The sequence below is a fragment of the Hypanus sabinus genome, chromosome 2 (genome assembly GCF_030144855.1).
Source record: "Hypanus sabinus isolate sHypSab1 chromosome 2, sHypSab1.hap1, whole genome shotgun sequence".
Taxonomy (NCBI): Eukaryota; Metazoa; Chordata; class Chondrichthyes; order Myliobatiformes; family Dasyatidae; genus Hypanus; species Hypanus sabinus.
In genome coordinates this window covers 183,982,581-184,007,319 of record NC_082707.1, presented here as the reverse complement: position 1 = coordinate 184,007,319, position 24,739 = coordinate 183,982,581, and the positions used below count along the sequence as shown (strand labels likewise).

The 24,739-nt window shown below is 43.2% G+C and overlaps 1 protein-coding gene across 8 annotated transcripts in view; it reads right to left on the bottom strand.

The window, feature by feature from the left end:
* Window positions 1–24,739, bottom strand: part of rps6ka5 (ribosomal protein S6 kinase, polypeptide 5) — a 330,130-nt gene that overhangs the window by 150,495 nt on the left and 154,896 nt on the right. For all 8 annotated transcript variants that reach the window (XR_009510328.1, XM_059961120.1, XM_059961152.1 and 5 more), the window contains one exon: window positions 11,042–11,157. Coding sequence is in view for 7 of the 8 variants with exons in the window: in XM_059961120.1 (XP_059817103.1) it covers window positions 11,042–11,157 (116 nt within the window). In the remaining variant the exon portion in view is untranslated. The remainder of the gene's footprint in view (window positions 1–11,041; window positions 11,158–24,739) is intronic.

Genomic DNA, 24,739 nt, shown 5'->3' with positions numbered 1-24,739 from the left:
AAGGCTGGCCATAGCTGACCACAGGCTGGAGGTGAACTGGGCGCCTCTGTCGGAGGTAATGTGGGCTGGTACACCAAAGCGAGATATCCAGGTGGCGATCAGGGCTCGGGCGCAAGATTCGGAGGTGGTGTCGGTGAGCGGGACCGCCTCTGGCCATCTTGTGAACCGGTCCACAATAGTCAGGAGGTAATGCGCTCCGCGTGACACTGGCAGGGGACCCACGATATCCACATGAATGTGGTCGAAACGCCGGTGGGCGGGATGGAACTGCTGCGGTGGGGCTTTGGTGTGCCGCTGCACCTTGGCCGTCTGGCAGTGCATGCACGTTCTGGCCCATTCACTGACCTGTTTACGGAGTCCGTGCCAAACGAACCTGCTGGAAACCATCCGGACAGTTGTCCGGATGGAGGGATGCGCCAAGTTATGAATGGAGTCGAAAACGCGGCGCCGCCATGCTGTCGGGACGACCGGACGGGGCTGGCCGGTGGTGACATCACAGAGTAGGGTCCTCTCACCCGGGCCCACAGGGAGGTCCTGGAGCTGCAGACCGGAGACTGCGGTCCTGTAACTCGGAATCTCCTCATCCGCCTGCTGTGCCTCTGCCAGCGCCTCAAAGTCTACCCCTTGGGAAAGGGCATGAACGGTAGGGCGAGAGAGCGCATCCGCCACGACATTGTCCTTACCCGAGACGTGCCGGATATCCGTCATGTATTCAGAGATGTAGGACAGGTGGCGTTGCTGGCGGGATGACCAACGCGGTGAAGGGCCGACCTTCTAGGAAGTACCTGAAATGCCGGATTGCCAGGTAGAGCGCCAACAGTTCCCGGTCGAAAGCACTGTACTTAAGCTCGGGTGGTCGCAGGTGTTTGCTGAAAAATGCCAGGGGTTGCCAGCGACCTGCGATGAGTTGCTCCAGCACCCCACCGACTGCCGTGTTGGATGCGTCCACTGTGAGGGCGGTAGGGGTGTCCATTCTGGGATGTACTAGCATTGCGGCGTCCGCCAAAGCTTCCTTCGCTTGAACGAAAGCAGCGGCGGACTCCTCGTCCCAGGTAATGTCCTTGCTCGGACCCGACATCAGGGCGAACAGGGGGCGCATGATCCGGGCAGCTGAAGGGAGGAAGCGGCGGTAGAAATTGACCATTCCTACGAATTCCTGAAGGCCTTTGATCGTGGTGGGTCGGGGGAAGTGGCGGACCGCATCTACCTTAGCGGGCAGAGGGGTTGCCCCGTCTTTAGTAATTCTGTGGCCCAGGAAGTCAATGGTATCGAGTCCGAACTGGCATTTGGCAGGGTTGATTGTAAGACCGTACTCACTCAGTCGGGCGCAGAGTTGACGGAGGTGGGACAGATGCTCCTGACAACTGCCGCTGGCTATGAGGATGTCATCCAAATAGATGAACGCGAAGTCCAGGTCCCGTCCCACCGCGTCCATTAACCGCTGGAACGTCTGTGCAGCATTCTTCAGGCCGAACGGCATGCGGAAGAACTCGAAAAGGCCGAATGGGGTGATGAGAGCCGTTTTGGGGACGTCGTCAGGATGCATCGGGATTTGATGGTATCCCCGGACGAGATCTACCTTGGAGAAGATCCGTGCGCTGTGCAGGTTTGCCGCAAAGTCCTGAATGTGCGTCACAGGGTAGCGGTCCGGTGTGGTAGCCTCGTTCAGCCTGCGGTAGTCGCCGCACGGTCTCCAGCCCCCCGTCGCTTTGGGCACCATGTGCAGGGGGGAAGCCCATGGGCTATCGGACCGCCAGATGATCCCCAATTCCTCCATCCTCTGGAACTCCTCCTTCGCCAGTCGGAGCTTGTCCGGGGGAAGCCGCCGAGCACGGGCATGGAGGGGTGGTCCCTGGGTCGGGATGTGGTGCTGTACGCCATGCCTGGGCATGGCTGCTGTGAACTGCGGTGCCAGAACCGATGGGAACTCCGCCAGGACCCTGGTGAAGTCATTGTCGGACAGCGTGATGGAGCCGAGGTGAGGGGCTGGCAACTGGGCTGCACCCAGGGAGAACGTCTGAAAGGTCTCGGCGTGTACCAGTCTCTTCCTGGGCAGGTCGACCAGCAGGCTGTGAGCCCGCAAAAAATCCGCACCCAGAAGCGGTTGGGCTACGGCGGCCAGTGTGAAGTCCCACGTGAACTGGCTGGAGCCGAACAGTAGCTGCACCTGGCGGGTGCCATAGGTCCTTACGGTGCTGCCATTCACGGCCCTCAGGGGGGGACCCGGTGCCCTGCTGCGGGTGTCGTAACTCGTCGGAGGTAAAACGCTGATCTCAGCCCCAGTATCGACCAAAAACCGGCGTCCCGACCTTCTATCCCACACATACAGGAGGCTATCCCGATGGCCAGCCGCCGTAGCCATCAGCGGCGGCTGGCCCTGGCGTTTCCCGGGAACTCGCAGGGCGGGCGACAACGGCAGGCCTCTGCACCCCACCGCTGGTGGTAGAAGCACCAGTGTTCATTGGGCCGGGGGTTGGCAGGCTCTGCGGCCGGGCCTGGACTGGTTTGCTGCCGGGAGCGGGGCTGGGAGATCCGTGCGATGGACGCCCCGCTCACCTTTTTGGCGTTCCACAGCAAGTCCGCCCGGGCTGCCACCTTCCGGGGGTCACTGAAATCCGCGTCGGACAGCAGCAGGCGGATGTCCTCGGGCAGCTGCTCCAGGAATGCCTGCTCAAACAGGAGGCAGGGTGTGTGTTCGTCGGCGAGAGACAACATCTCATTCATTAAAGCCGATGGAGGTCTGTCGCCCAAGCCATCCAGGTGCAGTAAACGGGCAGCCCGCTCGCGCTGTGAGAGTCCGAAAGTCCTGAGGAGCAGGGCTTTGAATTCCGTGTACTTGCCGTCTGCTGGGGGCGACTGTACGAACTCCGCGACCTGGGCCGCTGTGTCCTGGTCGAGGGAGCTCACCACGTAGTAGTAGCGGGTGTCTTCTGAGGTGATCTGGCGAACGTGGAATTGGGCTTCGGCTTGCTGGAACCATAGGTCCGGGCGCTGTGTCCAGAAACCTGGCAGTTTCAACGAAACCGCATGAACAGAGGCGGCGTTGGTCATTTCTGGTCCAAAAATCGTTTGGACCGTCGGGGTCACCAATTGTAGCGGTGTGCTACACGCAGCGCTAAAATTACTACACGGAGTCGGTAACTGCAGTCGAAGGAAAAAACTTTATTTGAAAACTTCAGCCTCACTTTTAAGCCTCTGTCAACTGGCCCCCCATGGCGCAGAGGCTCCAAAGCTCTGTGCTCGCAAACCCCCGTAGGCTATCTAATTGTGAGTCGGTTCGGATACGCTAGGAAATGGGGCGCCACAAGGTTGCACTTGAATATTTGAACTCAAAGAGGAACAATGTCCTTGCAGGCAGCTGTTGGTTGTGACGAAGGGTCTTGGCCCGAAACGTCAACAGTGCTTCTCCTTATAGATGCTGCCTGGCCTGCTGTGTTCCACCAGCACTTTGTGTGTGTTGTTAGAGCTGTTGGGGAGGGTTTAACTAATTTGGCAGGCAATTTCAACCAAAATGATAGTCAGAGGATAAGGTAGTTGTTGTAAAGGTAGATGCAATGTTTAGAGACATTGAGGATGGGATAGGCAGTGGATAGGGTATAAATGTGGTTATTTGCATGGGCTGAAATGTGTTTAATGTGAGAAACATCAAGAACAAAGGTGATGAACTTAAAGTCCTAAGACATATGACTAGAATTAGGCCTTTAGCACATCGAATCTGCTCTACCATTACATCATGGCTGACTTATTTTTCTTCTCAACCTCATTCTTCTGCCTTCTCCCTGTAACCTTTGACATCCTAACGAAATCTAGAACCCATCAGCCTCCATTTAAAATATAGCCAATGATTTGGCCTCAGCAATGAATTTCACAGATTCAACGCTCTCTTACTAGAGAAATTCAGCAAGGTATTTGATAAGGTACCCCATGCAAGGCTTATTGAGAAAGTAAGGAGGCATGGGATCCAAGGGGACCTTGCTTTGTGGATCCAGAATTGGCTTGTCCACAGAAGGCAAAGTGGTTGTAAACAGGTCATAGTCTGCATGGAGGTTGGTGACAAGTGGGGTGCCACAGGGATCTGTCCTGGGACTCCTTCTCTTCGTGATTTTTTATAAATGACCTAGATGAGGAAGTGGAGAGATGGGTTAGTAAATATGCTGATGACAAAGGTTGGAGGTATTGTGGATAGTGTGGAGGGCAGTCAGAGGTTACAGTGGAACATTGATAATGTGCAAAACTGGGCTGAGAGGTGGCAGATGGAGTTCAACCCAGATAAGTGTGAAGCGGTTCATTTTGGTAGGTCAAACATAATGGCAGAATATAGTATTAATGGAAAGATTCCTGGCAGTGTGGAGGATAAGAGGGATCTTGGGGTCTGAGTCCATAGGATACTCAAAGCTGCTGTGCAGGTTGATTATGTAGTTAAGAAGACATACGGTGCATTGGCCTTCATCAATCATGGGATTGAGTTCAAGAGCCGAGAGGTAATGTTACAGCTATACAAGACTCTGAGCACAGTACTCCAAGTGGGGTCTGACCAGTTTTGGTCACCTCACTACAGGAAGGATGTGGAAACTATAGGAGTGCAGAGGAGATTTACAAGGATGTTACCTGAATTGGGGAGCATGCCTTATGAGAATAGGTTGAGTGAACCTTTTTATTCTTTGAGTGATGGAGGATGAGAGGTGACCTGATAGAAGTGTATAAGATGATAAGAGACATTGATCATGTGCACAGTCAGAGGTTTTTTCCCCAGGGTTGAAATGGCCAACACAAGGCACAGTTTTAAGGTGCTTGGAAGTAGGTACAGATGAGATGTCAGGGATAAGTTTTTTTTTAAAAGTGGCAGAGAGAGTGGTGAGTGCATGGAATGAGCCGCAGGCGACGGTGGTGTAGCTTTTTTTTTAAAAAGAGACTCTTGGATGTGTACATGGAGCCGAGAAAAATAGAGGGTAATGGGTAACCCTAGGTAATTTCTAAAGTGTGTACATGTCCAGCACAGTATTGTGGGCCAAAGGGCCTGTATTGTGCTGTAGGTTTTCTATGCTCTAAATTCCTCCTCAACATACACAAAATGTTGGAGGATCTCAGCAGACCAGGAGAAAAAAAAAGACGAGGAGCAGACTTAAAAGCTGGGAGGATGGGATAGAGAAACACAAGGTGATAGGTGAAACTAGCAGGGAGATGGATTAAGTAAAGAGCTGGAAAGTTGATTGGTGAAAGAGACAAAGGGCTGAAGAAGGGAGAATCTAATAGGAGAAGGCATGGAAAAAAGGGGGGAGGAGCACCAGAGGGAGGCAACGGGCAGGCAAGGAGATAAGGTGTGACAGAGAAAAGGAGATGGAGAATTGGGGAATGGTGAAGTGGGCAGGGGGAACCAGAAGTTTGAGAAATCATGTTCATGCCATCAGGAGGAAGGCTACCGAGACAGAATATAAGGTGCTGTTCCTCCAACCCGAGTGTGGCCTCATCACAGCAGCAGAGGAGGCCATGGATTTACATATTGGAATAGGAATGGGAAGTGGAATTAAAATGGGTGGTCATTGGGAGAACTCACTTCTTCTGGCAGAGCTTAGGTGCTCAGTGAAGCGGTCTCCCAATCTCTGTCCAGTTTAACCGATACACAGGAGGCCTACCCAAGATTCACAAACCTGCTTGTCTAGGTAAACCCAATGTTTCAGCTTGTTCCTGTCCTACTGATCTCATTTGCGTAACTCGCCTCTGTTTTATCTCCCCCAGTTCAGTCCCGTCCTATCTACATCCATGATGCTTCACACACTCTGGATCTTCTCAATGATTTCAAGGTCCCTGGCCTCCAACATCTTATTTTCACTGTCGATGTCCAGTCCCTATACACCTCCATCCCCCAACCAGGAAGAACTCAATGCTCTCCATTTCTTTTTGGTCACCAGACCCAACCAGTTCGCCTCCACCACCATTCTCTTATCCTCCAGCAGAACTTTCTCCTTTGGCTCCTTCCACTTCCTTCAAACAAAAGGTGTATCCATGGACACTCACTTGGGTCCCAGCTATGCCTGCCTTTTTGTCAGCTACGTGGAACAATGAAGCCTACAATGGTGTCTGCCCCTCACTTTTCCTTTGCAATGTCAATGACTGCATTGGTGCTGTTTCCTGCTTGTAGGCGGAGATCATAGATTTCAACTTTGTCTCCAACTTCCACCTTGCCCTCAAATTTACCCGGTCCATTTCCAACACCACCCTCCCTTCTCAATTTCACTATCCGTATATCTAGAGACAGCTTATCTACGAGTGTCTATTATAAACCCACGGACTCTCACAGCTACCTGGACTATACCTCTTCCCAACCTGTTACTTGTAATAACATCATCCCCTTCTCCCAATACCTCCATCTCTGCCGCATCTGCTTTCACGATGAGGCTTTTCATTCTTGAATGAATGAGATGCCCTCAGGACGTCCCTTCCTCCATCATCAATGCTGCCCTCAACCACATACTTTTCATTTCACTCATGTCTGCTCTTACCCCATACTCCCACCACCCTACCAGGGATAGGGGTCCTCATCCTCACCTACCACCCCAAATGCCACCACATCCAGCACACAATTCTATGGAACTACCACTATCACCAATGGGATCCCACTACCAAGCACATCATTCCCTCCCTCCACCCCCACCAGTTTCTGCTTTCCACAGGGATCACTTCATACACGATTCCCTTCTTCATTCGTCCCTCCCCACTGATCTCCCTCCTGGCACTTATCCTTGCAAGCGGTACAAGTACTACACCTGCCCCTACACCCTTCTACCCCCTCATCCAGGTCGTTAATAAAAATCACAAAAAGTAGAGGTCCCAGAACAGATCCTTGTGGGACACCACTAGTCACAACCCTCCAATCTGAATGTACTCCCTCCACCACAACCCTCTGCCTTCTGTAGGCAAACCAATTCTGAATCCACCTGGCCAAACTTCCCTGGATCCCATGCCTTCTGACTTTCTGAATAAGTCTACCATGTGGAACCTTGTCAAATGCCTTACTAAAATCCATGTAGGTCACTTCCACTGCACTACCCTCATCTAAATGCCTGGTCACCTCCTCAAAGAACTCTATCAGGCTTGTTAGGCACGATCTGCCCTTCACAAAGCCATGCTGACTCTCCCTGATCAGACCATGATTCTCTAAATGCCCATAGATCCTATCTCTAAGAATCTTTTCCAACAGCTTTCCCACCACAGACGTAAGGCTCACTGGTCTATAATTACCTGGACTATCCCTACTACCTTTTTTGAACAAGGGGACAACATTCGCCTCCCTCCAATCCTTCGGTACCATTCCCGTGGACAACGAGGACATAAAGATCCTAGCCAAAGGTTCAGCAATCTCTTCCCTTGCCTTGTGGAGCAGCCTGGGGAATATTCTGTCTGGCCCCGGGGAATTATCTGCCCTAATGTATTTTAACAACTCCAACACCTCCTCTCCCTTAATATCAACATGCTCCAGAACCTCAACCTCAATCATATTGTCCTCACCATCATCAAGTTCCCTCTCAGTGGTGAATACCAAAGAGAAGTATTCATTGAGGGCCTTGCTCACTTCCACAGGCTCCAGGCACATCTTCCCACTTTTATCTCTAATCGGTCCTATTTTCACTCCTGTCATCCTTTTGTTCTTCACATAATTGAAGAATGCCTTGGGGTTTTCCTTTACCCTACTCGCCAAGGCCTTCTCATGCTCCCTTCGTGCTCTTCTCAGCCCCTTCTTAAGCTCCTTTCTTGCTACCCTATATTCCTCAATAGACCCATTTGATCCTTGCTTCCTAAACCTCATGTATGCTGCCTTCTTCCACCTGACTAGATTTTCCACTTCACTTGTCACCCATGGTTCCTTCATCCTACCATTCTTTATCTTCCTCACTGGGACAAATTTATCCCTAACATCCTGCAAGAGATCCTTAAACCTCGACCACATGTCCATAGTACATTTCCCTGTAAAAACATCATCCGAATTCACAGCCGCAAGTTCTAGCCTTATAGCCTCATAATTTGCCCTTCCCCAATTAAAAATTTTCCTGTCCTCTCTGATTCTATCCTTTTCCATGATAATGCTGAAAGTCAGGGAGCGGTGATCACTGTCCCCCAGATGCTCACCCACTGACAGATCTGTGACCTGACCCGGTTCGTTACCTAATACTAGATCTAGTATGGCAGTCCCCCTAGTCGGCCTGTCAACATACTGTGACAGGAATCCATCCTGAACACACTTAAACTCTGCCCCATCTAAACCCTTGGAACTAATCAAGTGCCAATCAATATTAGGGAAGTTAAAGTCACCCATGATAACAACCCTGTTATTTTGGCACCTTTCCAAAATCTGCCTCCCAATCTGCTCCTTGGTATCTCTGCTGCTACCAGTGGGCCTACAGAATACCCCCAGTAGAGCAACTGCTCCCTTCCTATTCCTGACTTCCACCCATAGTGACTCAAAAGAGGATCCTGCACATTACCCACCCTTTCTGTAGCTGTAATAGTATCCCTGACCAGTAATGCCACCCCTCCTCCCCTTTTCCCCCCTCTATCCCTTTTAAAGCACTGAAATCCAGGAATATTGAGAATCCATTCCTACCCTGCTGCTAGCCAAGTCTCCATAATGGCCACTACATCATAATTCCATGTATGCATCCAAGTTCTCAGTTCATCACCTTTGTTCCTGATGCTTCTTGCATTGAAGTACACACACTTTAGCCCTTCTACCTTACTACCTTTACACCCTTTATTCTGCTGCTCTTTCCTCAAAGTCTCTCTATATGTTAGATCTGGCTTTACTCCATGCACTTCTTTCACTGCTCTATCTCTCTGGGTCCCACCCCCCTTGCAAATTAGTTTAAACCCTTCCGAACCATGCTAGCCAACCTACCTGCAAGGATATTGCTCCCACTCGAGTTCAGGTGCAACTCATCCAATCTGTACAGGTCTATTTCAAGGATTTATTCATTAAATAGACATATACTACTGTGTAAAATCCAGCGGCCTTCTTTTAGAAGAAAAGTAAACTGTTACCCAACACAGTGGTAGAGATTACAGTACTGACTGAAATTACTCCTAAGTGACCAGAATCCTGCAATTCAAGGACTACAAATAGTTCATCCCTTTTGGTTGGTAGAAGTGAGTTGTTTATGGTGAGAAACTACTAAAATTCTAGTGTTCAGGCACTATTACAAGGAACACAACGTTAGCCTGCATGCAGGGCCGGACTTTAGGCAGGGCTAGGCTGGGCTGCAGCCCAGGGGCCAGAGCTGCAGAGGGACCCAAAGTAGGTAGCTATCATCATGGTGGATAAAAAAGAATGAGAGTGGAACACAGAAAAGAAAAAAGAGACAAGAAACAAGGACCTTGAGAAAGAAGCATTAAAAAAAGACATTGAAAATGACAGAATTTTTTAAATCTGTTCTCAGTGATGCAGCAGTACCATCACTCTTGTCACAGTCTGAGACCGGTGGACAAATGGAGACTTGTCCAACAGCTAGTGCTAGCACCAGCGTTAGCACAGGACCACCATCCTTGCCACAGTCAGCAGCTAACATTGAAGAGGCAGAGAGAATGACTTTGGGATTCCCGACCACAGAGGCCTCTGAACAACCAAGTCGGGTTGCCATTAATGTTAACATTATCGCTACTGAGGATCCTTACAGCACTGATCCTGCTCACTGGGGAAAGGAAACGTTAGATGATTCAGTCCGAGCATACTGAGCTAAGAAAGGGCCGGAGTCCTGCCAGAATAAGGATGTGGATAGCAAAGCTTTGGAATGAGTATACAAACAGCAGAGATGTTTTTTGTCCAAATTTCACTTCAAATGCAAGCTCATAAATGGTGAGTACATATCAAGGCAATGGCTCTTATATTCCCCTTCCACTGCCTGTGTTTTTTGTTTTGCATGCCGCATCTTCAGTGATGGTAACTGTCAGTCCGTCTTCGAAACTGGCTTTAGCGACTGGAAACATGCCGCTGAGCGCATACGAGAACATGAAAATAGCGAACACCACAGGAAAACAATACTGACCTATGTTACACTAGCATCTGACAGCTGAAGAATAGATGCAGAATTGCAAAAACAGTTCGAGTCAGAGTGTGTCTACTGGACCGACGTATTGAGAAGAGTGGTGGCCGCTGTGAAGTTTGTGGTCGAGAGGGGACTGGCTATCCAAGGCTCCAGTGACATATTTGGCAGGCCTGATAACGGCAACTACATGGGCATTCTAGAGGTAATAAGTGAAATTTGACCCCTTTTTGAAGGCGCACATACAGAAATTTGAAAATGCAGGATCAGGCACCCTTCATATCTTTCAACTAAAACATGTGAGGAGTTCATTGAGCTCATTGAGTTCTGTCAGAGATCGTCAGTGAAGTCAAAATGGCCAAATACTTTTCTATTAGAATCAATTCAAGCACAGATGTTGCAGACATAGATCAGCTCACATTCATTTTACCTTATGTGTCAACTGATGGAAACATTCAGGAGCGATTCTTACGATTTCTACCCATTGAGAGCCACATAGGGAAGGCGTTTTGTGAGTCTCTGATCAAAGTTTTAGGAGAGATGAATATTGACACAAGCAACTGCATTTGCCTCAACTCACTGAGTGAGGCAAATGCAGGACTAAAAGTGTGAACAACATGAATAGGCTGAAAGATCTATATCTGTGCTGTAGTGCTCTCTGATTCTATAATAACATCATACCTTGCACAGATAAAAGACTCAAATCATTGTGCAAGTGATAGTCAAGCTTCAGAGTCATACAGAGTTGGAGCAGCCCATTCAGCCCATCACAGCCACACCAATCAGTGGGAACCCATATTCCAGCACGTGGCTCTTATTTTTCCATGACTAGATAGCTTGAGTGGTTGTCCACACATTTCTTAAAATGCATTTGGCAACTCTGCCTTCAACATGCTCTCAAACACTGACAGTGAAATTATCAAGCTCTCCAATCTACAAAGTAAACGTTGTGTATCCTCTTTACCAGGTTAAACCCAATGCAATCCTTAGCCAGAAATGGTGTGCCTTACCTTGTGTAGATGTTCCAGTGCCAGCACTATCTCCCCACTGTATATTCTCACTGCATTCTCTGTGAAACGTTCTCTTTGTGACAAGTGAGTGAACAATTCCCCTCCATTCACATAGTCTGTCATAGAAACGAAATGTTATTCACAAAATGAAGAAATTGGCTGAATAAAATGGAGAAAATATATAACAGGAGATAATGTTAAACAGAAACAGATGTTTAGTAGCACAATGCTAATAAGAATTTACTTATAAGACACTTTACTAATTTACTAATAAGAAACTGCATTGACTTTTTGCCATGCTTGTTAATAAATATAGGATTTTTTTTCAGGATGTTACCAAAAAATGTTGATGAAGGTAAAGCAGTCAATGTTGTCTACATGGATTTCATCGTCATCATTATGTACAGTATCGTATGACGTGGGTGATCATTGTCTTTCCATGACCATGATTGTTCTTGGCAAATTTTTCTACAGAAGTGGTTTTCCATTGCCTTCTTCTTGGCAGTGTTTTTGCAAGATGGGTGACCCCAGCTATTATCAATACTCTTCAGAGAATGTCTGCCAAGCATCAGTGGTCACATAACCAGGATTTGTGATATGCACTAACTGCTCTTATGACCATTCACCACCTGTTCCCGTGGCTTCACAAGACCCTGATCAGGGGGACTAAGCAACTGCTACACCTTGTCCAAAGGTGAACTGCAGGCTAGTGGAGGGAAGGAGAGCCTACATCTCTTTTCGTAAAAACGCAACTCCACACCACCACCCAAAATGGACTTCAGCAAGGCATTTCACATGGTCCCATATGGAAGGCTGGCCAAGAAGCACCAAGTCGTTTGGCATTTATGATGAGTAAATTGGACCAGCTGGAAAAATAGGCTGAACAACGGCAGATGGTATTTAACACAGACAGGTGTGAGGTGTTGTATCTGTGAGGACCAACCAGGGTAGGTCTTGCATTGCCCACTGAGGAGTGCGGTAGAACAAAGAGATCTGGGAATACAGGTCCATATTACATTGAAAGTGGTATCATAGGTACATGGGGTCATTACAAAAGCTTTCAACATATTGGCTTTCATAAGTCAAAGTACTGAGTTGAGACGTTATGTTGAAGTTGTACAAGATGTTGGTGAAGCATAATTTGGAGCATTGTGTACAGTTTAGATCACCTACCTACAGGAAAGATGTACAGTGGCATGCAAAAGTTTGGCACCGTGAATAGTTAACTGAGTAGAAGATGAACTGACCTCCAAAAGTCAAAGTTAAAGATGAAACATTCTTTTCAACATTTTAAGCAAGATTAGTGTATTATTTTTGTTTTGTACAATTTTAAAGTGTGTAAAAAAAAGGAAAGGAGCACCATGCAAAAGTTTGGGCACCCCAAGAGATTTGCGTTCTCAGATAACTCTTACCAAGGTCTCAGACCTTAATTAGCTTATTAGGGCAAAGGCTTGTTCACAGTCATCATTAGGAAAGGCCAGGTGACACAAATTTCAAAGCTTTATAAATACCAAACTCATCAAACCTTGTCCCAACAATCAGCAGCCATGGGCTCCTCTAAGCTGCGGTCTAGCACTCTGAAAATTAAAATAAATGATGCCCACAAAGCAGGAGAAGGCTGTAAGAAGATAGCAAAGCATTTTCAAGTAGCCGTTTCCTCAGTTCGTAATGTAATTAAGAAATGGCAGTTAACAGGAACAGTGGAGGTCAAGTTGAGGTCTGGAAGACCAAGAAAACTTTCCGAGAGAACTGCTCATAGGATTACTAGAAAGGCAAATCAAAACCCCCGTTTGACTGCAAAAGACCTTCAGGAAGATTTAGCAGACTTGGAATGGTGGTGCACTGTTCTACTGTTCAGCGACACCTGCACAAATATGACCTTCATGGAAGAGTCATCAGAAGAAAACCTTTCCTGCATCCTCACCACAAAATTCAGAGTTAGGCATTTGAAAAGGAACATCTAAACTTGATGCATTTTGGAAATAAGTCCTGTGGACTGATGAGGTTAAAATAGAACTTTTTGGCCACAATAAGCAAAGGTATGTTTGGAGAAAAAAGGGTACAGAATTTCATGAAAAGAACACCTCTCCAACTGTTAAGCACGGGGGGTGGATTGATCATGCTTTGGACTTGTGTTGCAGCCAGAAGCACGGGGAACATTTCACTGGTAGAGGGAAGAATGAATTCAATTAAATACTAGCAAATTCTGGAAGCAAACATCACACTGTCTGTAAAAAACCTGAAGATGAAAAGAAGATGGCTTCTACAACAGGATAATTATCCTAAACACTCCTCAAAATCAAGTGGTGCAAGCTGAACGTTTTGCCATGGCCCTCACAGTCCCCCAACCTAAACATCATTGAAAATCTGTGGATAGATCTCAAAAGAGCAGTGCATGCAAGACAGCCCAAGAATCTCAGAGCAAGAAGCCTTTTGCAAGGAAGAATGGGCGAAAATCCCCCAGACAAGAATTGAAAGACTCTTAGCTGGCTACAGAAAGCATTTACAAGCTGTGATACTTGCCAAAGGGAGTGTTACTAAGTACTGACCATGCAGGGTACCCAAACTTTTGCTACGGGCCCTTTTCCTTTTATGTTATTTTGAAACTGTAAAAGATGGAAATAAAAAAGTTATCTTGCTTAAAATATTAAAAGAAATGTGTCATCTTTAACTTTATGCCTTTTGAAAATCAGGTCATCTTTTACTTGCTTAGCTATTCACAGTAACAGTAATTTTGACCGGGGTGCTCAAACTTTTTCATGCCACTGTAAATAAGGTTGAAAGAGTACAGAGAAAATTTACAAGTATCTTGCTGGGACTGAAAGACCTGAGTTGTAAGAAAAGATTGAATAGGTTAGGACTTTATTCCTTGGCAAGCAGAAGATTGAGAGGAGATTTGATAGAAGTGCACAAAATTGTGAGGGATACAGATAGGGTAAACTCAAGCAGGCTTTTTCCACTGAGGTTTGGGGAGACTACAACTAGAAGACATAGGTTAAGGGTGCAAGGTGAAATATTTAAGGGGAACGTAAAGGGAAATTTCTTCACTCAGAGTGATGAGAGTGTGAAATGAGCTACAAGTGCAAGTGGTGGATGCAATTTTGATTTCAATGTTCAAGAAATGAAAGTAGATGAATTGGAGGGTTATAGAGGGCTATGAGCTGGGTGCACATCAATGGGACTAGGCAGTTTAAATGGCTTGGAACAGACCAGCTGGGCCAAATTGCCTGTTTGTACTGTTTTCTAGAACTCTAAATCACTAAAATTAATTTCTGCAATCCCATCCACTTTAGTTATGAGAAACCACTTGCATCAGTTTCATAAAAACACTTAACCAAGAAAACTGACTTAGTGTCATTCTTAAAGTGGCTCTCATTTCCATTTTAGGAAGCTCTGAATTGCTTCTTTTTTCCCCAAAGAAGCTTTATTTATCACGTGCATCAAAACGTACAGTAAAATGCATTATTTGCATCAAATCAAATAGGATTGTGTTGCCTTACTTTCAACGCCAACATAGTATGCCTGCAACTTATTAACCCTAACCCATACATCTTTGGAATCTGTCAGGAAACTGGAGTGTCCAGAGGAAATTCACATGGTCTTGGGAAGAATGTAAAGACTCCTCACAGGCAGACATGGGATTTGAACCCCATTCATTGAGTACTGGTGCTTTGAAGTGTCTGGGCTAACCATGCCAACTCATTTTTTTCCAAAACAGTTTTCATATTAACAGTTTTTTTCAGCTCAGTCACTATAACACGACATGAAAATAGGCAGACAAGTTCACACAGCAAGATCCCATAAATGTCAGCAAAAAATGTTCGAAATATATCATAATATGTATATCACCATATACAAACCTTTCTTGCATGCTTTCACAGTAAAGCAAAGAAAAGCAATAGAATCAATGAAAAACTATACATGCAGACTGATAACCGATGTGCAAAAGACAATCTGCAAATACAAAATAATGATAATGAACTTTTAACATCTTTACCAAATGACAACACCCTCAATAAGGTGTCAGTCAGACAGATGAATATTGCAAGTTGGTAAAAGCAAAAGTACAAAATACATCACAAAGGAAAAAGGTTCCAATTGATCTGATGGCTGGACACTTTTTCGCACAACACTCTGTGCACATACGTTTGTTATTTAACTTTGTCTACACTTCAAATGTAAAAACATAATACTGAATTGTACAGAACAAATATGAGACAGTATGGAATTCAAAAATATCTGAATCAACAGGAAAAGAATGGAAAAAGAGCCATCTGGGAGGCCAGAACAAACACTCTATTGTTCACTGACCTCTGAAGTTTCCTTTGACCCTAACTGTGTCAAGCAGATGGCACATTACTGACATTTTCAAGTCAATAACACTGGACTGCAAACATGTACAAAACTGGCCAGGTGAAAAAGTGAAATGGACAGTTTGCCAGCAAAACCCTGTTAATAGACCCAACTGTAAGAAATTCCAAAGACAGACAATTGCTAACTATTTTCAACAAGTCACTTGCAATGCAAAAGCCAAACAATTTATAACCTCATTCAAGGATTTCTTACAATTTTAATTATAAGCACATAAATCCAGAAGACTGCATTTCAGAAGTCTTACAATAAAGGCAATTAAAACTCAAAGCATATGGAATTCAGAAAAAAAAATGGGAATGAAGAAATGCTAGTGGAATCAGAAACAGCAGCTGATGAATTATGAAATGATTTATAAATGGTATTTCAATATAACATGGCAGATGATATTTGAAGCAGTCAATGGCAACACACTGCATAAAGGAGGAAGAGTATTCAAAGCTTTCTCCATGGTGTTGAAATAACTATGGACAGAATTGAAAAGGACAAACAAGATGAACTCAACAAGTCAGGCGTCATCTCTGGAGAGGGCAGCATGGTAGTGTAGCTTCGCATAACGCTTTACGCCGCCTGCAATCAGCAATGTGGTTTCAATTCCCGCCACTATCAGCAAGTTCTCCCTGTAACCACATGGGTTTCCTCTGGGTGCTCTAGCTTCCTTCAAAAATCCAAACACATACAGGCTAAGACTACTATGTTGCCGCTAGACACGTGGCGTCATGTGGGCAGCAGTTAGCACAATTTTCAAACTGCATTGACACAGTGTACTTCACTGTATGCTTCAATGTGACAAATAAAGCTAATCGTTTTAAAAAAGGTGGAGTTGACATTTCAGGTCAAGACCCTTCACCTGAAGTGAAAGATAAGGGGAGATAGCCCGTATAAATAGGTGAAGGGAAGGTGGAAAGAGGGAGAAGTGATAGGTGGATCCAGGTGAGGAGAGGCAATAAGCAAATGGAAGTGGGGGGAAGAGTGACAGAGATTGGGAGGTGATGGGTGGGGTTCACGAAGGACTGCAGATGTAATCTGATGAGAGGATGAAGCATTTCCAGCAGACTTCTTTCTCAAAGTAATTAATCACGAGAGCAAAAATTGACAATGTTAACAGAATACCATACTGCAGAGACAGAAGAGTAATTCAGAATCGGATTTATTATCACCGGCATGTGACATGAAATTTGTTAATTTAGCAGCAGAAGTTCAATGCAATACATAATCTAGTGGAGTGAGAAAAAAATAAACAAAACATAATAATAAATAAACAAGTAAATCACTTACATATATTGAATAATTTTTAAAAAGTGCAAAAACAGAAGTACTGTATATTTTTTTTAAGAAGTGAGGTAGAGTCCCAAGATTCAACGTCCTTTTAGGAATCCGATGGCAGAGGGGAAGAAGCTGTTCCTGAATCACTGACTGTGTGCCTTCAGGCTTCTGTATCTCCTACCTGATGGTAACAGTGAGAAAAGGGCACGTCCTGGGTGCTGGAGGTCCTTAGTAATGGACACTGCCTTTCAGAGACACCACTCCCTAAAGATATCCTGGGTACTTCGTAGGCTAGTGGCCAAGATTCTCTGTGCCCATTACTCTCTGTGCACCCAGGACTGTGTTGGCACCCACAGTTTCAATCTATTAATTAAATTTGCAGATGATACGACATTGATTGGCCTCATCTCAAATAATAATGAGGCAGTCTACAGGGAAGAAGTCATCACTCGACACAGTGGTCTCCCTCAATGTCACAAAAACAAAGGAGCTGGTTGGGGACTACAGGAGGAACAGAGATAGGCTCAGCCCTATTGACGTCGATGGATCTGGGTTTGAGAGAGTTAACAGATTTTAGTTCCTCAGTAAACACATCACCAAGAATCTCAGTTGGTTTGTACATACTGGCTGTATGGTAAAGAACACAACAACATCTCTTTTGTAGTAGTTCAGCACAAGTTCCCAAATCCTAAGGTCTTTCTATAGAGGTACAATTGAGAGCATCCTGACTGGCTGTATCACTGCCTGGTATGCGCAAAGAATGAAAATGAATGCTTCAGGTTGAAGACCTTTCATCTAGGATTGTACTCCTGTTAAGAGTGAGTAGCCTGGGATTATAATTGTGTTTAATCATTACAAGTCACTGACAGTTAGAAATCTCTGACTATTGATGCAAATGATTTACAGGTATTTCTCTAAATTAGCTCATACTTCAGAATGATTTTATTTTATTTACAGATACAGCATGGTAACAAGCCTGACCTAATAAATCCATGCCACCCATTTACACCTATATGACTAATTACCTTCTGCAAAATTTTTGTATACAGTGGATTTTGGTTAATTGTGACACACTGGAACCAATACATTTTGGCCCAGTTCAGCAGCTGCACTAATTAGCCAAAGTTTCATGGAAATAGTTTTAAAAGTTTTAAAAATGGCAAATTGAGTAACTAATTATCTATTTAAATGAAATACAGAACAAATTAGAACACTGCCAATAATACTATACTACAAACCTCATTTCCAGAAAAGTTGGGATATTTTCCAAAATGTAATAAAAACAAAAATCTGTGATACATTAATTCACGTGAACCCTTATTTAACTGACAAAAGTACAAAGAAAAGATATTGAATAGTTTTACTCACCAACTTAATTGTATTTTGTAAATATACACAAATTTAGAATTTGATGGCTGCAACGGATAAACGATTATTATCCGTCATTGGTAAACCGAAAATTGCAGTGAGAGGATGCGGTTGAAAATTAATATTTAAAACTCTTGAAATAATACTGAAAATATCTTTCCAATGATTTTGTAAACAAGGACAAGACCAGAACATATGAGTCAATGAAGCGACATCAGAATGACATCTATCGCAGGTTGAATTAAGATGAGAATAAAATCGAGCCAGTTTATCCTTAGACATATGAGCTCTATGTACAACCTTAAATTGTATTAGGGCATGTTTAGCACAAATAGAGGATGAATTTACCAATAATAAAATTTTTCCCATTGCTCAGTAGATATAGGACAATGCAACTCTTCTTGCCATTCCTTCTTAATTTTTTCTGATACATTTAACTGTATATTCATGATCATCTTATAAATGATGGCTACTAAACCCTTTTGATAAGGATTAAGGGCTAAAATTCTATCTGTAATGTGCAATGGACATTCTTTCGAAAAAGACTAACTCATTATACAAAAAAATTCTAACTTGCAAATATCTAAAACAATGAGTTTTAGGTAAATTATATTTATTAGATAGCTGTTCAAAGGACATAATGTTATCATCCAGAAACAGATCACGAAAACATGTTATACCTTTTGTTTTCCATAAAAGAAAAGCTTGATCCATAGATGGCCGAAAAAAATAATTAGATATTATAGGACATGATAAAATAAATTTATTCAAACCAAAAAATTTACGAAATTGAAACCAAATTTGTAATGTATATCTGACTATAGGATTAGTTATGTTTATTCAATTTGAATAAAGAGAAAGGAAGTGAAGATCCTAAGATTGAAATCAGTGAAAAATCTTGCACAGATTTACATTCCAAATTTACCCATTGTGGACAAGTAGCTATAGTCCATTCTTGTGTCCAGAATATTAAATACCATATATTGACTGCCCAATAGTAAAATCTTAAGTTTGGTAAAGCCAAGCCGCCCTCCTTCTTAGGCTTCTGTAAATATTTTTTACCCAATCTAGGATTTTTGTTCTGCCATAAGTAAGAAGATATTTTAGAGTCAATAGTATCAAAAAAAGCTTTAGGAATAAAAATTGGTAATGCTTGAAATAAATATAAGAATTTAGGTAGTATCATCATCTTAATAGCATTAACTCTACCAACCAATGACAAAGATAGTGGAGGCCACCTAATAGCAAGTTGCTTAATTTGGTCAATTAAAGGTAAAAAGTTAACCTTAAATAAATCTTTATGTTTTTTAGTAATTTTAATACCTAGGTAAGTAAAATAATCTGTAACAATTTTATATGGTAAATGTTTATAAATTGGAACTTGCATATTTAATGGAAATAGTTCACTCTTGTTAAAATTCAATTTATAACCAGAAAAATTACTAATTGAGCAAGCAAAGATGAAATAGCAGGGATAGATCTTTCAGGGTCAGATATATATAATAACAAATCATCAGCATATAATGATACTTTATACGTCCTCTCCCCACGGGTAATACCCAGAATATTAGGTGATTCACGAATAGCTATAGCCAACGGTTCTAAAGCAATGTCAAATAGTAAAGGACTTAAAGGGCAACCTTGCCTTGTACCACGAAATAGCTGAAAAAAAGGGGATCTTTGATTATTGGTAAAAACCGAAGCTAAAGGTTTATGGTATATTAATTTAATCCATGATATAAATTTTGAACTAAAATTAAATTGTTGCATTGTAGTAAATAAATACGGCCATTCAACTCTATCAAATGCTTTTTGAGCATCTAAAGAAATAACACATTCTGGTATTTTAGATGAAGAAGTATAAATAATATTAATTAATTTTCTAATGTTAAAAGATGAATAGCGATTTTTAATAAATCCAGTCTGATCAGAAATAATTTGAGGTAATATATTTTCTAATCTAATAGCCAAAATTTTACTGAAAATCTTAAAATCCGTATTTAACAAGGATATAGGCCGATAGGATGCACATTCAGTAGGGACTTTATCTTTTTTAAGAATTAAAGAAATAGAAGCTTCATAAAAAGATTGTGGTAATTTACCTACACTTAATGCATCTTTAAAAATTTTACAAAGCCAAGGAGAAAGTATAGAAGAAAAAGATTTTAAAAATTCTACGGGAAAACCATCTGGACCAGAAGCTTTACCAGAATTCATTGGAAAAAATAGCCTTTTCTATTTCAGACTCCGTAATAGGTGTATCTAAAATTACGTTATCCTCAACAGTTACTTTTGGAATATTCAATTTCCTTAAAAATTCATTTATTATAGAAGAGTCCTTAGTGAATTCTGATTGATATAAGGAGTTATAAAAATCTTGAAAGGCTCTATTTATCTCTCTGAGTACCATCTTGTTTACGAATCCTAGTAATCTGTTGTTTATCCGAAACAATTTTCAATTGATTAGCCAGTAATTTACCAGACTTATCTCCATGCATATAGAATTGAGTTTTTGATTTAATTAACTGACTTTCAATCAAAGAGGATAATAATAAACTATGTGGAAATACTTTTATCAGAAATGAAGCTCTTTAAAGTGACTGATCACCAATACCTACAAGGGCAATTCTTAATGCGGGAATAAATGCTGGCCAGGCCAATGAAAGCCAAGCTCCCAAAAATAATAATTAAGTAATACAGCGAAATGCATCATTTGTGTTAACAACCAACACACCCAAGGTTGTGCTGGGGTAAGACTACAAATATTCACACACATTCCAATGTCAACATAGCATGCCCACAATACTCAGCAGTTTAAAAACAGAACAAATCAGTACAAAACAAAAAACAAGCCCCTTTTCTTTCTGCCACCCACCAACATACAGAGTCCTCCCACTCCAGGACAAGCCATCTTTGGCCTCCAGTGAACTCTGACTCAAGGACATCAGGTGTTTGACTTTCCCAGTGGACTCGCAGGGACTTGTGGACTCTGGACTCCAGTCATTGGGTTCTGTTACTAAACCAAAATTGACACCTTTCTTTGAGATAGCAAGATAGCACACTGATTCAACATTTCATCCAGAGATTAAGACTAGCTTTATTGGTCATATGGACATTGAAACATCTAGTGAAATGTGTAGTTTGTGTCAACAGTCCAAGGATGTGCTGGGGGTAGCTCACAAATGTCACCATATATCCACTGCCAACATAGCATACCCACAACTTGCTATCTCTTACTAACCAGGTTTTTTTTTTGGAAATGTGGGAGGGAACAGGACCACCTGGAAGAAACTAATGTAGTCACAGGGAGAACATACAAACTGCTTACAGACAGAGGCAGGAAATAAACCCTGACTGCCAGCGCTGTAAAGTTCTGCTAACTGCCATGCTACCAAGTACACTGGCAGTACACTGGTTTTCTTAGCAGTGCAATGAAGCCACAACCTAGAATTTATGCTCAGTCGCTGTAGTACTTAAAGCCACAATCATCTGCTACAGAGGCAAGAAAACTGCCAGAAGATATATACTCACTTTAGGAACCATCACTCAAGAGGACAAAGCAGGCAAGAAGCAACTTGTGAAGTTGCAACCAGAAGAAAAATCAGACACATCTTAGTTTACCTTTGAAAACATGTATGTAAAGAAAAATTCATAAGATTGGTAAAAGATACTTTTAACAACTACAAATGTTCTGTAGAATTTCTTTCTGCATACCTGAACAAATTCTTACAGGAATTTTGATAAAACTTTCACTGAACCTGAAGGTAACCATCATCATTCTAGTAGTGGTGCATATTCCACCTCAAGCCAAAGTCAGGCAGGCACTGGAAGAGCTGAGCACTGAACAGCAGTCTCTAGACAGTGCACCCAGATACCCTCCTTTTCACTGCAGGAAATTACAACCAGGCCATCTTAAAGGTATCTGAGAACAACTACCAGTAACACATTACCTGTGGAACCAGAGGAACTATCACTCTTGATCACTGTTATACCACCATAAAGAATGCTTACCGTGCCATCCCATGCCCACACTTTGTAAAGTCTGATCACTTGTTTGTACTACTTCTCCCCACATATAAGCAGAGGCAAAAGACCACAGCACCAGAGGTGAGGACCAAGATAGTATTGTCAAGGGAGGTGGAGAGGCGCTTACAGAACTGCTTTGAGTCGATAGTCTGGACAAAATTCAAGGATTCATCTGCAGATCTGAACAAATAGGCCACAGTTGTCACTGACTTCATCAAGACCTGTGTAGAACAACGTGTGCCTTTGTGAACATACCAGACATATCTAAACCAAAAGCCTTGGATGAACCTGGAGATTTGTAGTCAGCTGATGACTAGGTCTGTGGCATTCAAGACTAGTAATCCAGACTATACAAGTCAAGCTACAGCCTAAGGAAGGCTATGTTAAGAGCAAGTGAACAATTACAACTGAAGTTAGAGACAGATTTGGATGTACATCAGGCAGGGAATGCAGGCAATTACCTCCTACAAGGCAAAACCTATTATTATGTATGGTTGTGATACATCACTCCCAGTTGAGCTCAATGTCCTTTATGCACACCATTCACAATGGGAGAATAAAACTATACCTGTGCGAATCCCTGCAGCATTTAGTGACCCTGTGGCCTGTGTCTTTGAGGTTGACATTAGAACATCTTTTAAGAGTGTGAACCCTTGCAAGGCATCAGGTTCTGATGGTGTACCTGGTAGGGCTCTGAAAACCTGTGCCAACCAACTGGTGGGCACGTTCAAGAACATCTTCAATCTCTAACTTTTGCAGTTGCAGTTTCCCACCTGCTTCAAAATGCTGACAATCATACCAGTGCCTAAAAAGAGCAGGGCGAGTTGCCTCAATGACCATTGCCCAGTTGCACACACATCTACTGTGATGAAGTGCCTTGAAAGATTGGTCATGGTCAGAATCAACTCCTGCCAAAGGACTCAGACACACTGAAATTTGTCTATCACCACAATAGGTCTACGGCGATGCAATCTCACTGCCTCTCCTCTTAGCCTTGTATCACCTGGACAATAACAGTACCACATCAGGCTGCAGTTTATGATTACAGCTTAGCGTTCAATACCATCATACCTTCAGTTCGAATCAACAAGCTCCAAAACCTAGGCCTCTGTACCTTCCTATGCAACTGGATTTTTGACTTCCTTACCAAGACGTCACAGTCTATGCAGATCAGAAATCCCCACCTCACTGATAATCAACATAGGCACACCTCAAGGATGGGTGTGTGGCCCAATGCACTACGCTCTCTGCATCCACTGTCCAGCTAGACACAACTCAATCACCAGCTATAAATTTTCAGATGATATGATTGTTTGCAGAATTTCAGATGGTGACAAGGTGGTGTACAGGAGCAAGACAGATCAGCTGATTGAGTGGTGATCCAATAACAATCTTGCACCCAACATCAGTGAAAACGAGGAATTGATTGTGGACTTTAGGAAAGGGGGGGCTGAGGGAAACAAACCAGTCCTCATCGAGCAGAAAGGCAACAGTTTCAACTTCCTGGGTGTCAACTCCTTCGAGGATCTATCCTAGGTCCAACATATTCAATTACAAAGGCAGCACAACAGTGGCTATATTTCATTCGGAGTTTGCAGACATTTGGTATGACACCAAAGACACTCAAATTTCTGCAGGTGTACTGTGGAGAACATCTAATAAGTTGCATTACCATCCGGTATGGAGGGGGTCACTGCACAGAATCAGAAAGCTGCAACCAGCTCCGTCATAGGCACTAGCCTCACCAGCATCGAGAACATCTTCAAAAGGCAATGTCTCAAGAAGGTGGCTGTTGGCCATGAGAACTTAAAATATGGAAGGAAACATCAGACTCAAATGAGTCAAGATGGACAGTGGAAGCAGACAAACCACTTGTCTTTTGTTCTTACCATGTGTTTGAAGGAATGGAGGCTGCCATTTTGTGAAGTTGCTCTGTTACCTCCATTTTGTGAGCAGTCTAGTGAACTGGTTTACTCTGGATCAAAGTGCTTTAAAGTGGACACAATGATGCTCTTAATAATCTGCTGAATTAGAGATCATTTCCAAATAAGGAAGTACTTGTGAGGTGCTCTTTGGTAATATAAAACATGTAGGTTATGAATAGGGAGTATGTGTTTGACCCGAGAAACCAGAGCCTAGTAAATGGCTGGTGTGCTCTGATTCAAAGCAAAGACATTAATTACAACATTTAAACTGATAAAGGAGGTAAAAGAATGAGGGGTTTAAGTGCAAAGTATTGAGAAGTCGACTATGCCAGGGGCTGAGTGAAGGATCGATCAGTTGGACAACAGGAGATTTCCTATTTCAGTGATATAAATTGGAGAAGTGGTCTGAGTGAGTGTTGGTACAGTGGGAAAAGCAGAATTCATGTTTTAGGTTTTGTACATAGACAATAAAGTGCAAGCTTTGATAAATTAAAAACTGTGGGATGGATTACCCAACTTTGATCAATTGATGATAGTCAACATAAGTATCTATCATTAAGGAGCCCCATCACTCAGGATAAGCCCTCTTCCCATTGTTACCATCAAGGTGGTGGTACAGAAGACTGAAGACGCAGTCAACATTTCAGGGACAGTTTCTTCCCTTCCACCATCATATTTCTGAATGGACAACAAACCATGAACAACAACTTACTGTATTTTTTGCTCTCTTTTTGTATGACTT